Source organism: Mytilus edulis, chromosome 9 (genome assembly GCF_963676685.1).
Source record: "Mytilus edulis chromosome 9, xbMytEdul2.2, whole genome shotgun sequence".
Taxonomy (NCBI): Eukaryota; Metazoa; Mollusca; class Bivalvia; order Mytilida; family Mytilidae; genus Mytilus; species Mytilus edulis.
In genome coordinates this window covers 67,579,824-67,599,709 of record NC_092352.1, presented here as the reverse complement: position 1 = coordinate 67,599,709, position 19,886 = coordinate 67,579,824, and the positions used below count along the sequence as shown (strand labels likewise).

At 31.4% G+C, this 19,886-nt stretch overlaps 1 protein-coding gene across 3 annotated transcripts in view; it reads right to left on the bottom strand.

Moving 5' to 3' along the window:
• The window catches only part of LOC139488891 (cAMP-dependent protein kinase regulatory subunit), a 109,495-nt gene that overhangs the window by 52,120 nt on the left and 37,489 nt on the right, over nucleotides 1-19,886 (bottom strand). For all 3 annotated transcript variants that reach the window (XM_071274853.1, XM_071274854.1, XM_071274852.1), the window contains exon 2: nucleotides 6,753-6,914. In XM_071274853.1, coding sequence (XP_071130954.1) covers nucleotides 6,753-6,914 — 162 coding nt within the window. The remainder of the gene's footprint in view (nucleotides 1-6,752; nucleotides 6,915-19,886) is intronic.

Here is a 19,886-nt window from a genome sequence, read left to right as displayed (position 1 = left end):
ATTTATAACAAAATCTGAATTACATATTCTGTATCAACAATACAAATCGGTGTCTGCTCCAATTCAAGGTTTTGAAACATTTTGTTTATTTAAAGGATATTTTTTACTTTTCCAATTTGTAAATATTGAAATTAGATGTGTACACTTTAACAATGATCAATAAATGTCAATTAAAATTTTAAAGATTTTAAAATTACACAATACTAGTCAGACTGAGAATTTGTGATACAATTTAATAATGTACAAAAAAATGTATTTGCATAACCATCATAAAGTTATCGAAATTGATATCTGTCAATTAAAATTAATTTACTTTCAATCAAATATGTTACATTCAATAAATAAATTCAATACATTTCATTTCATGTTTTTTGATGTGTCACATTTGTCCTAGTTAATTGAACAATTTTGATGGTCACTTTATTTAGATGAAAATGCAGTGACTTGTTCAACCACCCAAATTTGGTTTATAAACGGATGGTAAACGTGAGTGAGAGGCGGATCCACCCTTTTTTAAAAAGAGGGAATCCACCTATAAAAAAATTGTCCCATTCAAATGCATTCATCGTAAAAAAATAAGGAGGTTCCATTTATATTTTATTAAACCTTCCCCCTGGATCCAACACCTGTTAGGTCAGAACCTAAAACTTCCTCTTTTGAACCCCTGTTCAGACATTTGAAAAATTGTCTTCTTATTTTAGTGTGAATTCATCAAAACAAATTGTCAATACATACTAGTAATTTTCACCATTTTTAAGAATGTTCCTTCATCCAAGCATATCTTGGATGTGCAGGATGAAGGTCATTCTTAGAATATGAGCCTGAGGCTCGAAAGTAATGAATTAGCTTTACTTCTCTTTGAGGGGTGAAGCTTACATATAATATCTCTGTTTAAAGAAACAAACTATACCTGACTATACCATTGCTGGCCAGTGACCTTGACCCTAGTATATAAGCACCTGTTCCATAATAACTTGTCATAATTTAAAGCAAGTTTGTGTCGACCAAATATAAAACCCAGTGGAAAAGGGTGGGTCTGACTGATAATCCCTAGGGTGGGAATTAATTACTTTCGAGCCTCAGGCTCATATTCTAAGAATGACCTTCATCCTGCACATCCAAGATATGCTTGGATGAAGGAACATTCTTATTCATATTTCGCCTTCGGTCTCAAGTAATGAATTAGCTTGTTTAAAGTGTAGACACAAACTAAAAACAATTTTTATATAAATGCCAACATTTAATAAAGGATAAAAATCACAAGATCATCCAGTAACTACAACTGAAGAAAAGTGTTTTAGTACTGATATTATTTACTTTCCTGTTATAGAACTTGAAAAGTTTTACCATATGTCCAGACAAAACTGTTGCCATAATGTCCTTAATAGAACATCCTGAAGCTAAATGCACTTAAGAAGAGGTTCCTCTAAATGAGTTAACCTTAAAACCTCGGATAAAATTAGAACTCTCTCTACATGCTCTAACTATCTAAACTTTACGAAAAGACTTAGATGAATTCTCTCACCTATTTTGTACACAAAACATGATAAATCATTGTCTTAACAACACAAAGTTTTGGTTTATCAAAACCTTTGATCACCTCATAAGGTAAACTAACTAACAGATAACTCATGCATATGAAAAAATAAAGTGCCATGTCTCTGAATGAAAGACATAAAATGTAAATCTACAGCTGATAAAGATAGTACTTTAAGGCAGATGAAGTCAAGGCAAATAAAGACACAAGTATAAAAGACAGTCTTCAATGTTAAATACTCCAATGAATATTAAGAACCTAAAAAAGATATCACTAAATTCATCTCCCAAGTGAAAGAGTATCTAACTCTTCAATTGCAGATTCAGGTTTAAGCAACCTTCCACAAATACATGTAGTAAACAAACAAATTATTAAGTAACATCTTTTTCTTAAAGGATAAAGTCTGTTTCAACATAGAACAAGGAAAATTCACATTAAACATGCTGAATATGAAAAACTTGTGTTTTACAAAAAATTCAATAAACAATAACATCCTTTTTAGATGGTGATAAGGAATTGATCACACCAAATAATGAAATTTCTCAAAAAATATTGATAATGCTTGATTATAGATGCAAGGTCTCCAAGATGAAGTGTAAATATATTTTACAAATGATTCTGAAATCTCCTGTTTATATTTAAGTGATTTCTGAGTATAATACACACGTTTTTACCCTACTGCACAATCAACCCTTCAGGTGTTGGTTCACTTATATTTTTTACAATATACAGTTAAATTAAGTCTCTTCCTGACGGAAAGACATTATCTTCAGTATACAACATTGTTACTAATTTTTATGCTTAGCAGTTTAACTGGCAAATAAATTAAAATTGGTCTTAGCAAAGAAAACCAACTCTGAGCAAGCCAAAAAGGATGACCAAAAGAGCCTTCTGAACTTTATCACTAATAATTTTCTTTATAATTATCCCCAACCATGAAAAAGATGGGAAAATATAAGGTCTTAATTCTGATCATGAAAAATACAAACATCTCTGAAAGGAGCTTGTTGGTCTAAAGACAATGAAGTAATTATCTACAGATTTGAAAATGAAAATGTAATAACAACAAAACAAATACATCTTCTTTCAATTGCCATCCTTTTGAATCTGTAAATTTTTTAGACATATGATAAGCATCAAAATTTTCTTACCAGGAATAAAAAGAGCTGTGATAAAAATGTTCTTTCTTGAACACCAAGCCCAAATAATGAAATATTTGTAGTAAGTATGTTAAGTGACAAAGAGGTTATACCTCCTATTGCATAATAAAAGCTACTGAAATAGTATTTTCTGATTGTATAACTCTCTGTGACTAAAACTTTTTCTCCAAAAGAAAAATATAGCCAACAATACTATGAAATCTATATAAAATGAGTGCATACTCTTAAAGAAGCTCCAATAAATTCTACCAACAGAAACATTTTCTTCAAATTTGGATCCCAAATCCTTCTTTTGTCAGAGGAATCTGGTTCAATCCAAAAACTTATTTGGATGGGTCTATAAATCAAATTTTTAATTTCTGATTTTAAATTGTTAAAAAATTTCACCTATCATGCCTATTGATGATAATAAACTCTGTAACAACTATACAGTGTTTCAACATTATTTCTCGCCATGTTTCTGCAATGTAACATTCCCACAGATACTACATTAAAAGCATTCGTCACAAGACCAATATATGATGTAAATCATCTAAAATACAGTTACACAATTCTATTTAAGAAAAATTTCCCAAGGGAGATAATTTTACCATTTCTCAACTGTCAGAAAAAACTTAAATAGCTCAGTATCAATAATGAGACAAAGGAAAACAATGTGCTTCCAAGGAATGAGTACCAACTTCTCAAAATTTATTCCGAAGCACAGCTTATCAAGCATTTGCACCACTTCTTCTGTATTCACAATACAATCATCTAAACTCTGATCCATAATAAAAGAACCATCAATGTATAAACTATAGCATGTATATACTTCAAGTGACATTATTTCATAAATACATAAGACAGGTTTTAAAACCTTAGTAAAAACTCTTGATGCAGAAGCCAATCCAAAACAAAAAACATAAATATCATATCAATGTCTTTTCCACATGAATCAGGAAATTGTGATATAATCATAAATGATACCTAAATATGCATCTGTGAGATCTATAGATGTCTAAGCTCTCTCTCTATATATATATAGATTATTATTTTAAAAAGAATTACATCTAAACAAAAGATAAATGGTCCTGCTCCAAATGTTGATTAGCCACAAACTAAGTTTGTTTGAATTTTTCAAATAGATACAGGCCTTGAAGACCAATCTTTCTTAGGAACTAAGAAAATATAGGAAATAAACTGATTTTCCATTGATCGATCAACCTCTTAAATAGCTCCCTTAGCTATCAATTTTTGGACTTATGAAAAAAAATTCATCCTTATGAAAGATGAAATGTATTTAATTCAAAAACGATAAACCTTGTGGTACATCATTAAAAATAATTTTATAACCATTTCTTAATATATCTAATATCAATAGATCATTAGAAACATTTTCCAAATCATAATATTTAAGTTATCTACTGTATATATAGCAACTGGTTGAGAAAAGTGACCTCTTCGAAATTCTCTGTTCCCTTTTTGGAAACCTCTCCCTCTCAATGAAGGGAATTAATTGCCTACTAGTATAGTACACTAGTTGACCAACAGAGCATCTGCAGTTAAAAAACTGATATTGCCTTTCCCATAACAGCTGGGAGTAAATTAATTGCTAGACCTGGAACCTCTTCCAAGGAATCTATAATTTGCTTTAGAATCTTTGTATAAACACAAGTTTGCTTTTTGCAATCATAACTAGAAATGTGATAAAGCAACTATCACAACAGAATTACAAAAAAGTTTTATCATCTAAATATATCTGAGCATCTCCTATGGGTTTAACCAGAAAACCATGATCAAACAAACAAAAAGAATTTTACAATAAAATCCTTGTATTATCAAGATCCAATGGCTCATTCTTACAACAAGAAATAGCCAACTCAACAATAGGAGTAATGATCAACCCCTTAAGAAAATATCTCTGGGTTTCCTGCATCTTTGAAACCACAGAGTGGGCCTGTCTAGGCAGTGCCATTTTGATTTTAATTTATCCTCGACACACTAAGATTGTCACAGTTCTCAGTGTGATAGTATTATTTCCTCTATGAACTTTATATTTTCCTGATTTTATCAAAATCATGATTTAATAAACTGTTCAACAAACAGGATGAGATAATGGACCATTAAACTCACTAAAAGAAGCCTTAAAGGCTTCTGAAAACCTTAATGCAGGATCAAAAGACGTATCAAATTCAACTCCGGCTGGACTATCATCAGCCATGGCACAAACTCCAAAAAGAGGTACATACACCGTATCATTTCAGTAGATCAGATCAAAAATTAGAACTAAATCTTCATAAAAGTAAGCCTCTAATGGCAAAATTCAAATAAAGCAGCAGGTTTCTCTACAAACTCTGCTAGAGTTGAAGGCAGTGAAACTGTCTCAAACCTCATGATTCATACAGGTTCTTTACCACATTAATAATAATGAGTAAATGTATCAATATACATGCCTATATATATCTTAAATCTCAACAGCACTTTCGTGAGAAACATTCACAAATCAAGTAGAATTTGAAGTTATACAAGTAGCACTAGATTTTAAAACTTACTTTTTACAGGTTCTGTTGCTTTGTCAATTATTTCCAATTGCCATGCCATTATGACCTATTATAAAACTACTAGGTTTTATAACTGTTAAGAAGAGGATTTATTCAAAATACCTCTTGATCTCCTATTAAATTTATCATCTTTAATTTCTAAAACATTCCAGAGGTGATGAAAATCATAACCATCACCCTAGTAAGTGTAAACATCATTCTAAACATCTTGCAAAAAAAATACATATGCATAAACAAATTCAGCCATTGTAATACAAAATGTGTACCTGTGCAGGTAAAACACGTGTAAATTGTGAAGAGTACTCACGACCTTCAGGTGAATAGAAAAACTTTTAAATATCTACCTGTTTAACAACCAGGAGTATGAATTAAGTAACACATGTGCCGTACATCGTACTAATACAAAAACTTAATGAATATATAAAATTGTCATACATCGTAGACAATAAAATATTTAATTAATTTCCATGAACACTTGTCATACATCGTAGACAAGAAATTTTTGAATTCATTTCCATCAACACTTGTCATACATCGTAGACAATTGAGGAATTATTATTTGTAAATAACAAAATAACATTAGAACTTGTCGTACTTCGTAGACAAGTTAATGTAACTTTAATAACTTTCTCCCAAATTTAAGATAAAAATAAAATAACTAAAAAGAACTCATGTGAAGTGTCCACTTCACCCTCAAGAAAAATAATGACAAGTTATTATGGAACAGGTGCTTATATACTAGGGTCAAGGTCACTGGCCAGCAATGGTATAGTCAGGTATAGTTTGTTTCTTTAAACAGAGATATTATATGTAAGCTTCACCCCTCAAAGAGAAGTAAAGCTAATTCATTACTTGAGACCGAAGGCGAAATATGAATAAGAATCAGTCCTCCAGTTTTCTAAGACTTTAGATCATTGAAATGTAATTAACCAAATTTAAGATAACCTCATGTTTATTGATTTCTCGCCTTTTTATCAAACAAGATTAAGTTTATCATGGAGCCCAAATAAATAATGATTCTTATCACTACATCCAGGAAGATTGGTTACATTTATAATAATACAACACAAAATCTATACAAAAGATCTTATGCACTTCAATGCAATGTCAACTGCAAATGCAAAACCCTCGAGGTTACAGGACAGATTTGACTATGTTGGAGTCATATTCTTTCAAAGGAATGAAATAAATGTTAAGATATCTTTAAAAGAAGAAAAGATTTCATTGGTAACAAAAATTTACTTTTCTAACTCCATTTTTTTAGTTGATAGTTTAAGGGTCAAGGTAACAAGTTCAAAATACACAAAAGATAAACTTGTTTAAATTAATGACTGCTAAAGTAACGCATAGCAAATATCAAAATCAACTACCATAACATTCAAGGCAAGTAAGTGTCTGGCTAATCCATGATAAAATCTGCTTGCATTACAGCCATGTGGCAAGAGCTTTTTAAGACCCTAGGCAGTAGTTCCTGAACTTAATATTTAAATAACAGTACAAGGATTAACCTCTGACCTTTTTGACATACTGTGCTGCATCCTCCTCTTTATACACCTCTGCACTGACTGCCCCTCTTCTGATCCTCTTTTGCATGTGATGAGGTGGTGTCTCTGATATATCATCTTCTTTCTCGTCACTAGGTGGCGTAGACGATTTGACTGGTTTTGCTTTTTGTTCCTGAAAATAAACAAACAGTATCAATTAGTAATTATTCAAAAAGATAAGTAGGTCAAGGTAATTTTTCAATGACAAAAATCAACCTTTACCTCTAAAGAATGTCTGCTTGCAGTTCAACAAAATTAGTAAATCAAAACTGCTTTAAATAATAATGTGATTCTAATTTGGACTCACCATATCACCGAGTTCAATCTCAGCAATATTGTTTGAAGTCACAATAAAAAGAAGTATTTTGAACAAGTCACAATAAAAAGAAGTATTCTAAATAAGTCGTAATAAAAAGAAGTATTCTAAATAAGTCACATTAAAAGAGAATTCAAAATTGTTTTGATCAATTCAAATTGAACACTTCAGTAACAATATGATGTGGGCAGGGATGAGCTGTTTCTGCAGTAAAATATACATAGTAAAACCATTTATTTCTTCTTCTGTCTACTCTCAAATGATGCATAAGACTGGCAGTACAGTTTGTATTTTGTAAATTTTAGAAAGGATTGGTACAATTCTTCAATAATGTCTGTTTAATTTTTTCAATATTACAACAGTTGTCTTTCTTGGCATGAGGTACTTTCTGGCAAATGTCAATATTTAAATACACACAGTTATATTTGCAACAGATACAGGCTGGAAAATTGTGTGATTGGTTTTAATAATAGCAAAGAAGAAATGAAATAAACAAGAACTATATAATATTAATGAATGTAAACTTTTTAGAATCATTATAATGGGTTTCAATAAATGTGCATGCAAGGTAGATAACTCCTTCATAAAATTTTGGCATGAAAGCTTAAACAGTCCGAGGATTTCAAGGGTGTGTTTATCTCTGACGACCTAACGCCACTAAGATTCAAGTTATTCCAGATGGTGCGAAAACTGGAAGATGTGAAAAACGCTCATACACGGGACGGGAAGACTATTTGCACGATGAAAAATGGGACTAAAGCCATTATTGAATCTCCCGATGACCTTTTTAAACTTGGGATTGACGAGATTGATCACCATGCTCTTGGATTAACTGAACTATAGAGGTGCAGTGAAGGGGAATACTCCGAAAATGACGACTCCTTAAATTCTGATTCTGTGAGTGACGTTACGCGCAGTTCGAATGGTGGAAATGATGTAAATATTACGCAGAGTGATACCGAAAGTGAAATTTCTTTTTCAGATTCATTTTTGAAAATAAAAGTTTTGTCCCTCAATGTTTGTGGCCTAGCTTCTAAATTAGGTAACCCTGATTTTGTAGAATTTATATCATTGTATGATGTAATATGTTTAACAGAAACAAAAATTGATAAGTATGATGTTATTGATGTTGATGGTTTTTCTTTGTTACCTTCTGTTGTCAGACAAAATTGTAAATCTAGGTCTGGGGGTATATGTGTTCTAGTCAGAAATTGTTATTATAAATATGTTCAAATTAATGATCAAATTACATGTCCTAGTCATTGTGTGTTATGGTTTACTATTGATGACAAATTACTGTTTGAAAAAACTTTATTTGGTGTTGTTTATATTCCACCTGAAAATAGCCTTTATAGTAATATTGATATGTTTACTGAAATAGAAGATATTATTGTAGATACAAACTTGCAGGTCTGCTTACTTGGTGATTTCAATGCTCATACTAAAAATGCTAATGAATATGTTGATATTGATAACCATATACTAAATGCTTGTAATATTGCAAATGATGATCAAAATTTGATAAACAAACTGCATATTCTGGAAGAATGTAATGTGTCTCCTGTTCGCTACTCTAAAGATAATGGTAAAATTGATCATTACGGCAAGAGATTACTGAATTTATGTAAAAGTACTCAATTGTTCTTTGTAAATGGTCGTTTTGGTGCTGACAAGGGTGTAGGTCAAACTACATGCAACAATTCTCTAATTGACTATGTAATTATAACTCCTGAATTATTTAGGGCTATTGTAGACTTTGATATATTGTCATATGATCCTATTCTAAGTGATGTGCATAAACCTGTATGTTTAAAATTATGTTCAAATATTAGATCTGACTGTGTTCAGTGTGGCGTCACTGGTAGTTCTAGATCTGACTGTGCTCAGTGTGCTGATACTACCAGTAGATCTGACTTACGGTGTTCAGTGTGGAGAAAAAAGTGATAATGAATCACATATCAAACCTAAATGGTTTAGAGACCGGGCTGCAGTATTCCAAGACAACCTAGATGTTAACAAAATAGATGAACTTTCAGTTAGACTGGGAGACATTGATCCCAAAAATACAAACATTGTAACAATTAATGATATAGTTGAAAATTGTAATAGTATTATTAAGAATGCTGCTGAATGTGCTGATATGTTGATTAAAACTACTAGCAATGTCAAGAAACATGGTTGTAAAAAATATAATCATTGTAAAAAATATTTTAACAGTGAATGTTATACAAAACGCAAAGCTTATCGTAAAGCAAAAAAATACCATTATAGAGTACGTTCTGTTGTTAATCACAATGATTTGGTACGTAAAAGCAAGGAATATAAGAATATACTGAAAAAACAATTTTGTGAATTTCAAAAGGCGTTTATAGGTAAACTCAGAGGTCTGCGTACCTCAGATCCTAAATCATATTGGTCACTACTAAATAAAGGTTGTGAAAAAGGTAAAGCTACTCAGCAAAAAGTAGCTATGAATGTATTTTTTGATCATTTTAAAAATTTAAACAATGTTGTAAATGATATTGATATTGTTTTACCAGATAATGTTACAGAATATAATACTGTTATTAATGAGCCTATAAGTGAAAAAGATGTGTTAGATGCTATAAAAACATTAAAGAACGATAAAGCTTGTAGTAATGATATGATATTAAATGAATTTTTGAAACATGGAGCTGTCAAATTATTGCCTGTTTATGTCAAGATTTTTAATATTATTTTTGAAAGTGGTATTGTACCAGATTCTTGGTCTCAAGGTTTTATATGTCCAATATACAAAAGCAAAGGTGACCCCGCAAGTGCGGACAATTATAGAGGTATCACTATACTTAGTTGTTATGGAAAACTATTTACATGTATTCTTAATAACAGATTATTCAATTACCTTGAATGTTTGGGTTTATTATGTGAAGAGCAAGCTGGTTTTCGGAAAGGCTATGGTACTGTTGACCATATTTTTAACTTAAAATGTCTTATTGATATGTATTTATTTAGAAGGAAAAAACTGTACTGTGCTTTTGTAGATTATCGAAAAGCTTTTGATTCTGTAAACAGGGTATTATTATGGCAAAAACTGTTACGTAATGGTATTGACGGTAAAATGCTTATTATTGTACAAAACTTGTATAAAAATGCTAAGTCTTGTGTTAGATCTGGTAGCAACTTTTCAGAATTTTTTGCCTCCAATGTAGGAGTTAGACAAGGTGAGAATCTCTCACCTTTATTGTTCTCAATTTTTCTAAATGATTTGACAGATTTTTTGTCACATGCTTATAATGGTCTCTCTGATATATGTAATATGTCTCATTTATTATTTGATAATGATGATATTGAAGTTTTCTTTAAATTGTATTTGTTATTATATGCTGATGATACTGTTATATTTGCTGAGTCTGCTACTGAATTACAATCTGCATTAAATGCCATGTACTTGTATTGTGAAACATGGAAGCTTAGTGTTAATGTAGCCAAAACCAATATTGTGATATTTTCAAAAAACAGACAGGGTGAAAACACTCAATTTTTCTATAACAATGAACCAATAGCTGTGTTAGATGATTTTCTATATTTGGGTACAGTTTTTTCAAGAAAAGGTACTTTTCACAATAATAAGGCTAGACTTGTACAACAAGCTAGAAAAGCTATGTTCTATGTTTTATGTAAAGCGAGAAAGCTTAGTTTGCCAATAGATATTTTGTTACAATTATTTGATGCAATGGTGGCACCTATTTTGTTATATGGTGCAGAAGTATGGGGTTATGAAAATAATGACATTATTGAGTCTTTGCATTTAGAATTTTGCAAGTATATATTAAAGGTTAAAAAATGTACGCCAAATTATATTGTATATGGCGAACTTGGTAGAACACCCATGTCTATATGTATTAAAGCTAGAATGGTTGGTTTTTGGCAGCGAATTTTAAATGGCAAGAAAGAGAAAATATCTCGAACATTGTATGATATGTTGCATAAACTGAATGAAGGTGATGTGTACCATTCTAAATGGTTATTATATATAAAGGATATTTTAATTGAATGTGGTTATGGAAATTATTGGTATGACCAATCTGTATTAAGAAATATAAACCTGTCTAAAAATGTAAAGCAAGTTCTTCATGAAAAATTTGTAGAAGGTTGGAAATTACAAGTATATGACTCACCGAAGTGTATAAATTACCGTATTTATAAATCTGATTTTAAATTTGAGAATTATCTCACTGTACTTCCACCTGATTTAATGTATAATCTTACTAAGTTTAGATGCGGTAGCCACAAATTGCCAATTGAAGCTGGTAGATTTTTTAGTATCAATAGAGCTGAAAGAATTTGTGATCTTTGTAATAAGCAAGAACTGGGTGATGAATTTCATTATATATTTAATTGTAACTTTTTTACGCAAGAAAGACTAAAGTTTATACCTGATCATATATATAAAAACAAAAATACTGTAAGCTTGTCAAATTTAATGAGTAGTCAAGATAAATATGTACTTGTTGGATTGGCAAAATTTTGCAAAATTGTTATGTCTGTATTTAAATGATAATATATGGATATTACTCTTTCATCTGCATACACCTACTTCATATGTATATATGTTAGTTCATGCATTACTGTTGTTTGTTAAATTTATTGTTTGTTAAATTCATTGTACTATTATGCCTCATGTGAGGCCTTTAGTGAAAATAAAAGTTTCAAAAGTTTCAAAAGAAAAGACCTTGACATTAATAAATACTCTTTAAATGGAAAGAACACACCTAATATTAATTGATTTGCTTGCTAAAATGCAAATTTGCTCATTTATTATGAGGACATACTAAATGAAAATAATTTGTCTTTATAAAGTCTTCTGTACAGTGCAGTAAATATGGCCATTTTTAAAAGGGGGTTCCCAAGGCAGAATAAAGGGGGGAGGAGGTTCCTACTATATGTCCCAATTCAAATGCATTGATCAGTCATAAAAAAATTGGGGGTTGAAACCCCTGGACCACCCTCCCCTCTGGATCTGCCACTGCAGTATCAACCTGACAAACAAAAAACAATACTCAAAGACTCACTGTTACACATTTTTTTCAAAAGATTAACTGTTAACCAATCATCAATTTTTTTATCTGTAAAACTGCCTTTCAATTTTAACCATGCCATAAATATACAAAACTGATATTAATGATTTTGTTTACCGTTAATTGATCATAAGAACTAAGGTCTAGCTACTACCAGTAAAAGTTTGTGGTTGTCTATTTTAATTGGATATTTTGTGACTTAAACAGCCATCAACTGATGACAAATTATTACCTTCAAGATGATATATAAGATGGGTCAACATTATCTCAATTTTTTTCAGGCTAAGATGTTTGTTTATCAAAAAAATCAGGTTAATGAGGTATACATCACTGTCAAGATTTAGACATGAAAACAGTTATGAAACCAAGTGCTCCTTTATTTTTTCTCGACTGCATACAGAATTTAATTAGCAGCTAGATTAAACACAGGCTGCAGTTTGTTTTTCAATCAGAATCAATTTAATTTCATTGAGATTCTATGTACAGATCAGGCCTGTCTCTCACTGCCTTTGAGAATAAGTCTGCTATTCACAGTAGTATATACCATTGCCAATTACTGTTAAATCAACACAAATGAGTGAATTTCAATTGATAATGAATCACTGTGTGAATGCCCATTTATAGATAGTACTCTTGTCTGAATTGCTGTACATAGTTATTATGTTCAAGTACTTTGTGTGAATAACTGTGTGAACACTGTAAAGTACTTTGTTTGATGGCTGTGTGTGCAAAAGGATAGTTCTGTGTGAATTGCTGTGTGATGTGCAAGTATTTACTAAGTCACTATGTGAGGTGCAAGTGCTTTGTCTGAATGTGAAAGTAATTTATCTGAATCACTCTGTGTGATGGCTAAGTACTTTGTCTGAATCCTTGTGTGATGTGCAAGTAGTTTGTCTGAATCTTTGAGTGTTATGTGCAAGTACTTTATCTGAATCTGTGAGTGTTATGTGAAGGTACTTTGTCTGAATCACTGTATGTGCTGTGCAAGTACTTTATCTGCATCACTGTGTGGGATGTTTAAATACTTTGGTCTGAATCTCTGTGTGTGATGTGCATTTACTTTGTCTGAATCACTGTGTGAAGACAAGTACTTTATCTGAATCTCTGTGTGTGATGTGCAAGTACTTTATCTGAATAACTGTGTGTGATGTGATGGTACTTTGTCTGAATCTCTGTGTGTGATGTGCATTTTCTTTGTCTGAATCTCTGTGTGTGATGTGCAAATACTTTGAATATCTGTGTGTAATGTGAAGGTACTTTGTCTTAATCACTGTGTGTGATGTGCAAGTACTTTATCTGAATAACTGTGTGTTATGTGATGGTACTTTGTCTGAATCTCTGTGTGTGATGTGCATTTACTTTGTCTGAATATCTGTGTGTGATGTGCAAATACTTTGAATATCTGTGTGTAATATGAAGGTACTTTGTCTGAATCACTGTGTGTAATGTGCAAGTACTTTATCTGAATCTCTGGGTGTGATGTGCAAGTACTTTGTGTGAATCACTGTGTGTGATATGCAAGTACTTTATCTGAATCACTGAGTGTGACATGCTAACTTTGTTTGAATCTCTGTGTGTGATGTGCAAGTTACAAGTTTGTCTTAATCACTGTGTGTGATGTGCAAGTACTTTATATGAATCACTGTGTGTGACATGCTAACTTCAGTGTGTGGTGTGAAAGAAGTTTGTCTGAATCACTGTGTGTGATGTGTAAGTACTTTATATGAATCACTCTGTGTGTGCTGATTGTGCAAGTAATTTATCTGAATCACTCTGTGTTGTACTTTATATGAATCAGTTTATGACGGTGAAGTAGTTGTCTGTATCACTGTGTGTACAATGAGCAATATTTGTTTAATGGCTATGTGTGCAATGGAAAAGTTCTGTGTGAATTGCTGTGTGATGTGCAAGTACTTTGTCAGAATCACTGTATGTGACGAGTGGGATAATTTTGTCTAAATCCCTGTGTCTGCAGTTTCAATGATTTGAACAGCAGTATGTATAATAACTATTTGGATTTCATTCTATGCAATTTGTTGAAACCCATAGTACACTACTAATAACATTAACGGCACCAATTTTCCTGCACCAGATGCGCATTTCGACAATACATGTCTCTTCAGTGATGCTCGTGGTCAAAATATTTGAAATCCAAAGCTTATATAAAAGAGGAAGTGCTATAATCCAAAAGGTCCAAAAAGTATAGCCAAATCCGTGAAAGGAATCAGAGCTTTGCATGAGGGAGATACATTCTTTAATTTACAATAATTTCTAACATTTTGTAACAGCAAATTTTCATGCCAGTACCGAAGTACTGGGCTAAAACACATTTCAATCATGTAACAAAACAGTTACATATATACCATCCACAAAGGTTCTGACATTTGTCTATAATATACAAAGGATCAATATGTCTCTTTTATTGTTAAAAACATTAATTTCCATTTTTAGGAAATATGAAACATGATATACCTCTTTTAATAACAAATGTATATCAGTAGAAAATATTTTATAAAATGGTATAGTACAACACGCAGACAGGATAATGCACCTGCTGCACAAAGGATACAACATTTTCTTTGAACATATATTAGGCTTTCTTAATTCAAAGTGACTTTAATTTAAATTAATGTATCAAAGCTATTAGCTTGCATTTTTCAGATTTTATCAAAGGCAGATATTTAGTTTCCTATACTGCAAGATTAAACCTGTTATCAGCTGCTCAATAACTTGTTGCTAAAATATAGCAATCATAGTATAGGATATTTTCATTAAGTTTTAGATAACCAGCTATCAGCTTTATAAATACATCTCCATCCTTATACTCAAGTAAAAGCTGGATCAACAAACATTCGGGGGAGGGTTTTTAAATAAGCCTAAGATTAATAACATAATCATGTTATTTTAAGACTGAAGTAAATAGAACTGAAGGGAAATCAGTAGGACTTAGACCCAATGGTATGTCATTCAATAAAGGCATAGATGTTTAACCTGAGAATTTGTTAAAAGCGTGGTAGGGTTTTGCAATAATTTAGTATGTACAAAACTAATATAAATAATTCAGGATTAAGAGTGCTTCTTTAGGTGTAATTTCTACAAAGGTTGCCCAAAAACGGTATTGCCAAAACCTTACAGCATTTGTACTGGATCCTAACAACACAAGTGCAACTGCATACCAACATTGAATTTTACCAAAAAGATTTAAAGCATTTTAACAGCAAAACATTATACTGGTATACTATTAGTTGTGGGTGTGCTAATTAGCTTAAAGTTATACAAATTGTCTGTTTAAATTTTCAATTTGACATTTAGATTTTCATTTAAAAATAAATATATTCAGAAACAGCTAACACCAACTGCTTTCTATCATGATTTATAGAAATTCTAACATGCATCTAGACATTATTATTTCCGATCTCCATGTGTGAACTGTGTGTATATCATTTGCATTTAACCTTTTATACAGTAAAGGACAAAAGATTGGAGAAAAAAGAAGATAATGACTGATTGAAAAACAGCTTTGGTAGGAAGCTAAATGTAATCTCATCTACGCGAACAATTAAAGTCTATAGAAAATAAAACTTTCACTATTTTACATTTTACATTTTATTATAGCATGCTGTCAATTGAACTCAATTATAATGTTGAGTGGATACATCAAACAATATATGTATTAATAACCAGGGTTTTTATTTAACTTCATAATAGTAAACAGCTGAGATATCAGTTGCAATACCCCAGTCGAGATTTCTTGCAAATAAATAATATATCATTGTTTTTGTGTCATAAGGTCTCTGTCCTAATAAATATTCTTTATTCCTAAATAGTCTATAAGAATGAATGTAAAATGAGATTAAAAGCCCTGATGTTCAAAAGTCTCGTATTTGTCACCTAAGAGTTGCTCCCCTTGTTTTCGAGGATAAAATTTGTTGAACAGAATTGTCTCCCTTTTCATAATCAATCATCTTTGGTTGACAAATTGTTCCCCAATACCATAATACAAATATACAAGGTCAACCAAAGAACACTTTTTCTCTGAAAAACATTTAGACAATTGATTTGTGTGACCAAATATCCCTAATTGTACAAATGGAACCATCACTAAATTAATTGTAAAGTTTCAATCAATCATTGTTAGACTTGCTGTGGATTGTTTTAGCAACATCAGATAAATCAATTGTGGTTTTATCAACATCAGTAAATCTATTGTGATTACGACAAAATGTTACAGATGCATTACACCATCAATTTTGTTTTATAAATGTTGTATATCATGCAATGTATGCATCAGTTCAAGTAGTCAAGAGAAGTATAGTCGGTTATCAATATTTAAAATTTGTCATTTTCATTTCTTGCAAATATAACAAATATAATGAGTACAACTGGAGAGTCAGTTATTCTTTCATTTTACCTTAAATATTTCTTTTACTAGAATTATCATTGTTATTATATATTTTCATATATTGTTTAAAAAATCCTCAGATGCAATGTAAGTCAAAACACATTAATTTTCATATTAATTTTCCTATTAGTTTGTAAGTATGCTGGAGCAACTCTACTCATCCCTTTTATAAGTAAAATGAACTGCATGGGAAGTATATTGGTAGTTTAATATTTGACATAATAGATATTAGAAGATGTTGTATGAGTGCCAATGAGACAACTCTCCATCCAAGTCACAATTTGTAAAAGATAAACAAGTATCAAGGTCAAAGTACAGTCTTCAACACATGGCCTTGGCTTAGACATGCGAACAGCAAGCTATAAAGGGCCCAAAAATAAGTTTTTCAAAGAAGTTAGAAATAAGGGTGTTTTTTAATGCTCATCTCTTATATAAAGATGATAAAATCAGCTATAATGGTAAGTTAATTATAATAATCAGAAGCAGATCATTTTGTTTATAAATAACCCCTATATCCTACAGAAAGGCTTGTATAACTTTCCTACTTTATATGCCATATATCCCATACACGCTTAGAAGGTTTTTAACCCTATATCCCAAAAGTGTGTCATTTCCCCTCATTGTTGAGGATGTAGTTTGTACTTTACTTGAGACAACCCCTTTACTTTTTGATTACAAAGAACTCCATACAACTCATCTCTTATAAATCATATTAGTAACACCAGCCTTCATTTGAATATTTTCAATTATCTACATAACCTCCCATTGATCCTAAGGTACCATCAATTATTGTATTACATCATATTTCATCACAGAAATAATTCTTCATAGAAGATTTTCTGTGAGCTGGGGACCAAGTAATTACAGTTCTAACACTTTTTCTAAATAAGTTATTTCCTATACATCCTAAATTGACTCTAAAATTACAAATGATTATAGGTTATTCCCCATACTTTGGAGTAGCAGCTCACCTGGTTCACTGTAGTAAAGAGCTTATGATTAGCAGTAATGAAGTACCCCGCTACTGTAAATTCAGAAATAATTGCTAACATTTATTTTGCTCTTGAACATTACTTAAAAAAATCAAGATAAATCATTCTGATTTCAGAAAAAATTGCATACAGATATCAAAATGTGAGATCTTATTACTGCAATGCTGACACAGGCGAGTCACATTATTTGCATTAATAAAAACTCCACAATAAATTCTGAATTTCGATATTAAATGCTAAATATTGATTTGTGCATGTATAAAATAGCTGAATGTTTAATTTTTTTGTAAAGCAAAATTTTCTTTCTCTTTACTTCAGCAGAACAATACTTTTCATTTTAAAGGGCAGTAACCTACATAAGTAAATAATTCATGGTTTAGAATATCACTTATTGAAATCTTTTGCTTTCCATTAGATTTAGATTTTTTGTCTTTTATTATGCTACTTTTAAGCAACGCTTTTTGGCTAATTTGTCGTGGCAAGTATTTATTGGTGGTAACTGCAGAGTGCCCAGAAAAAAGGACCAACTTCCAAGGTAAAAAAAGAAAACTCCTAGTAAATTAAGATTGGAGATGAGTGCACTGGCAAGTGCGGGTTGGAACAGACACAACCTCAGTGTTGACTTGCTACTGATTACAGTACGTAGTAACTATACTCAGACCACTAAGGCCACCAAGGCCCAATTTTTCTCTCTAACTAAAGGGTCACTGGACGCTAAGTAATAATCAAATAACCAAATAACCAACCAATTAAAGGAAGAATGAAGTCTATGAAGTTTGATAAAAATAACTATAGGGCTGAAATATTCCCTACCCCTACAGAAAAAAAAGTTGAGGGCCAGTTGATGGCCATGTGGCGGACAGTTGAGGGCTAGCTGTTTTAAGCAAAATAGTTGAGGGCTATAGGTGTTGAGCATCTTAGCTCAACTCAAACCTGGCCAAGCAGTGTATGTTGGATAGATGTCGCTCAACTGGCCCTCAACTTAAGCTGGCCATTAAGTTGAGGAAAAGTTGAGCAATTGATCTTTGGTTTTCATATAGTTGAGCAAAAGATGAGCATTCAGACTTTGAATTTTTTGTAGTTGAGGAAAAGTTGAGCGTTCATTATTATGGTTTTGATTTTTTTTTTATAGTTGAACAAAAGTTGAGCAATTAGAAATATGACCTGGTGATATAAATGTTATGTGCCATCTGTTTTATCTGTCTTTAGTGCAAATGGACAGGAAGTATTATTATAAATGTACACAAATTAAGGGAAGCACATGTTTTTATACATTTTTCTGTATTTTAACTTAACTAAATCTTTGACATAAAGATAAAAAACAAACAGTATTTCTTTTATTATAAGATATATCAAATATTCAAGACTGAGGTAATTAACAGTTATTATTAGGGGCAAATCTCAAAGTGATCACACTGTCACAATACCCAAAAGAACCTCAAATATTTAAAATTTGAACTGGGTTTGAGCATGCACATGGCAAGCAAAGATGTCTTCTAGCTATCATGAATAAAATATGAATTTTACAATGAATGAAGATAAAAAAAGTTACAAATAACTGTATTGACATTGATAAGTGCAGTGTATTCTTCTGATGACATGACTCTTGGATTTAGGAAGATTTCTTTGGGTAAGTACATTGGACAAAATATTGGATTAGATTTGATTTCCACCATTTTGAATAAGTGTATAATTATGCTCTTTTAGTTCAAAATAGTGATATGTAAAGTGTTTTCTTTATAAACTTTAAAGAGTGAAGAAAAAAATGAGACAATGTATTTATGCATTAATTTATGTATTGTCAAAATGTGTAAGACAGGAGACATCTATCTTATTATTAAGACAATTTGTTTAAGAAAATATTACTAATAAAATAAGAATATTCTAATATAATGAATTTGGTAATAAGCTAGAGATCTATTCTTATTTGCTAGATAACTTCTAAAAAGCAAGGATAAAGCATTCATGTAGTCTGTTGTGAGTTGAGGTTTTTCAGCAGTATTTTGGCTATAAAAATACACAATTTAAATTTATTTTTTCTACAATGTGTAGTCATCAGTGTGCAATTACCACACAATGCTCAACTTTTAAAGACCTAGCCCTCAACTTTTAATGACCTGGCCCTCATCTATTGGCCACCTAGCCCTCAACTTTTAATAACCTGGTCCTCAACTGTTGGCCAGGTAGCCCTCAACTCTAATTGCTCAACTGTTGGATACCTAGCCCTCAACTATGATATTTCCTCAACGTTGCTCAACTAATTTGCATAAAGTTGAGCATTGATAGTTGAGGGCTACCTATTTTGCATGGCAAAAATCCAGCTAGCCCTCAACTG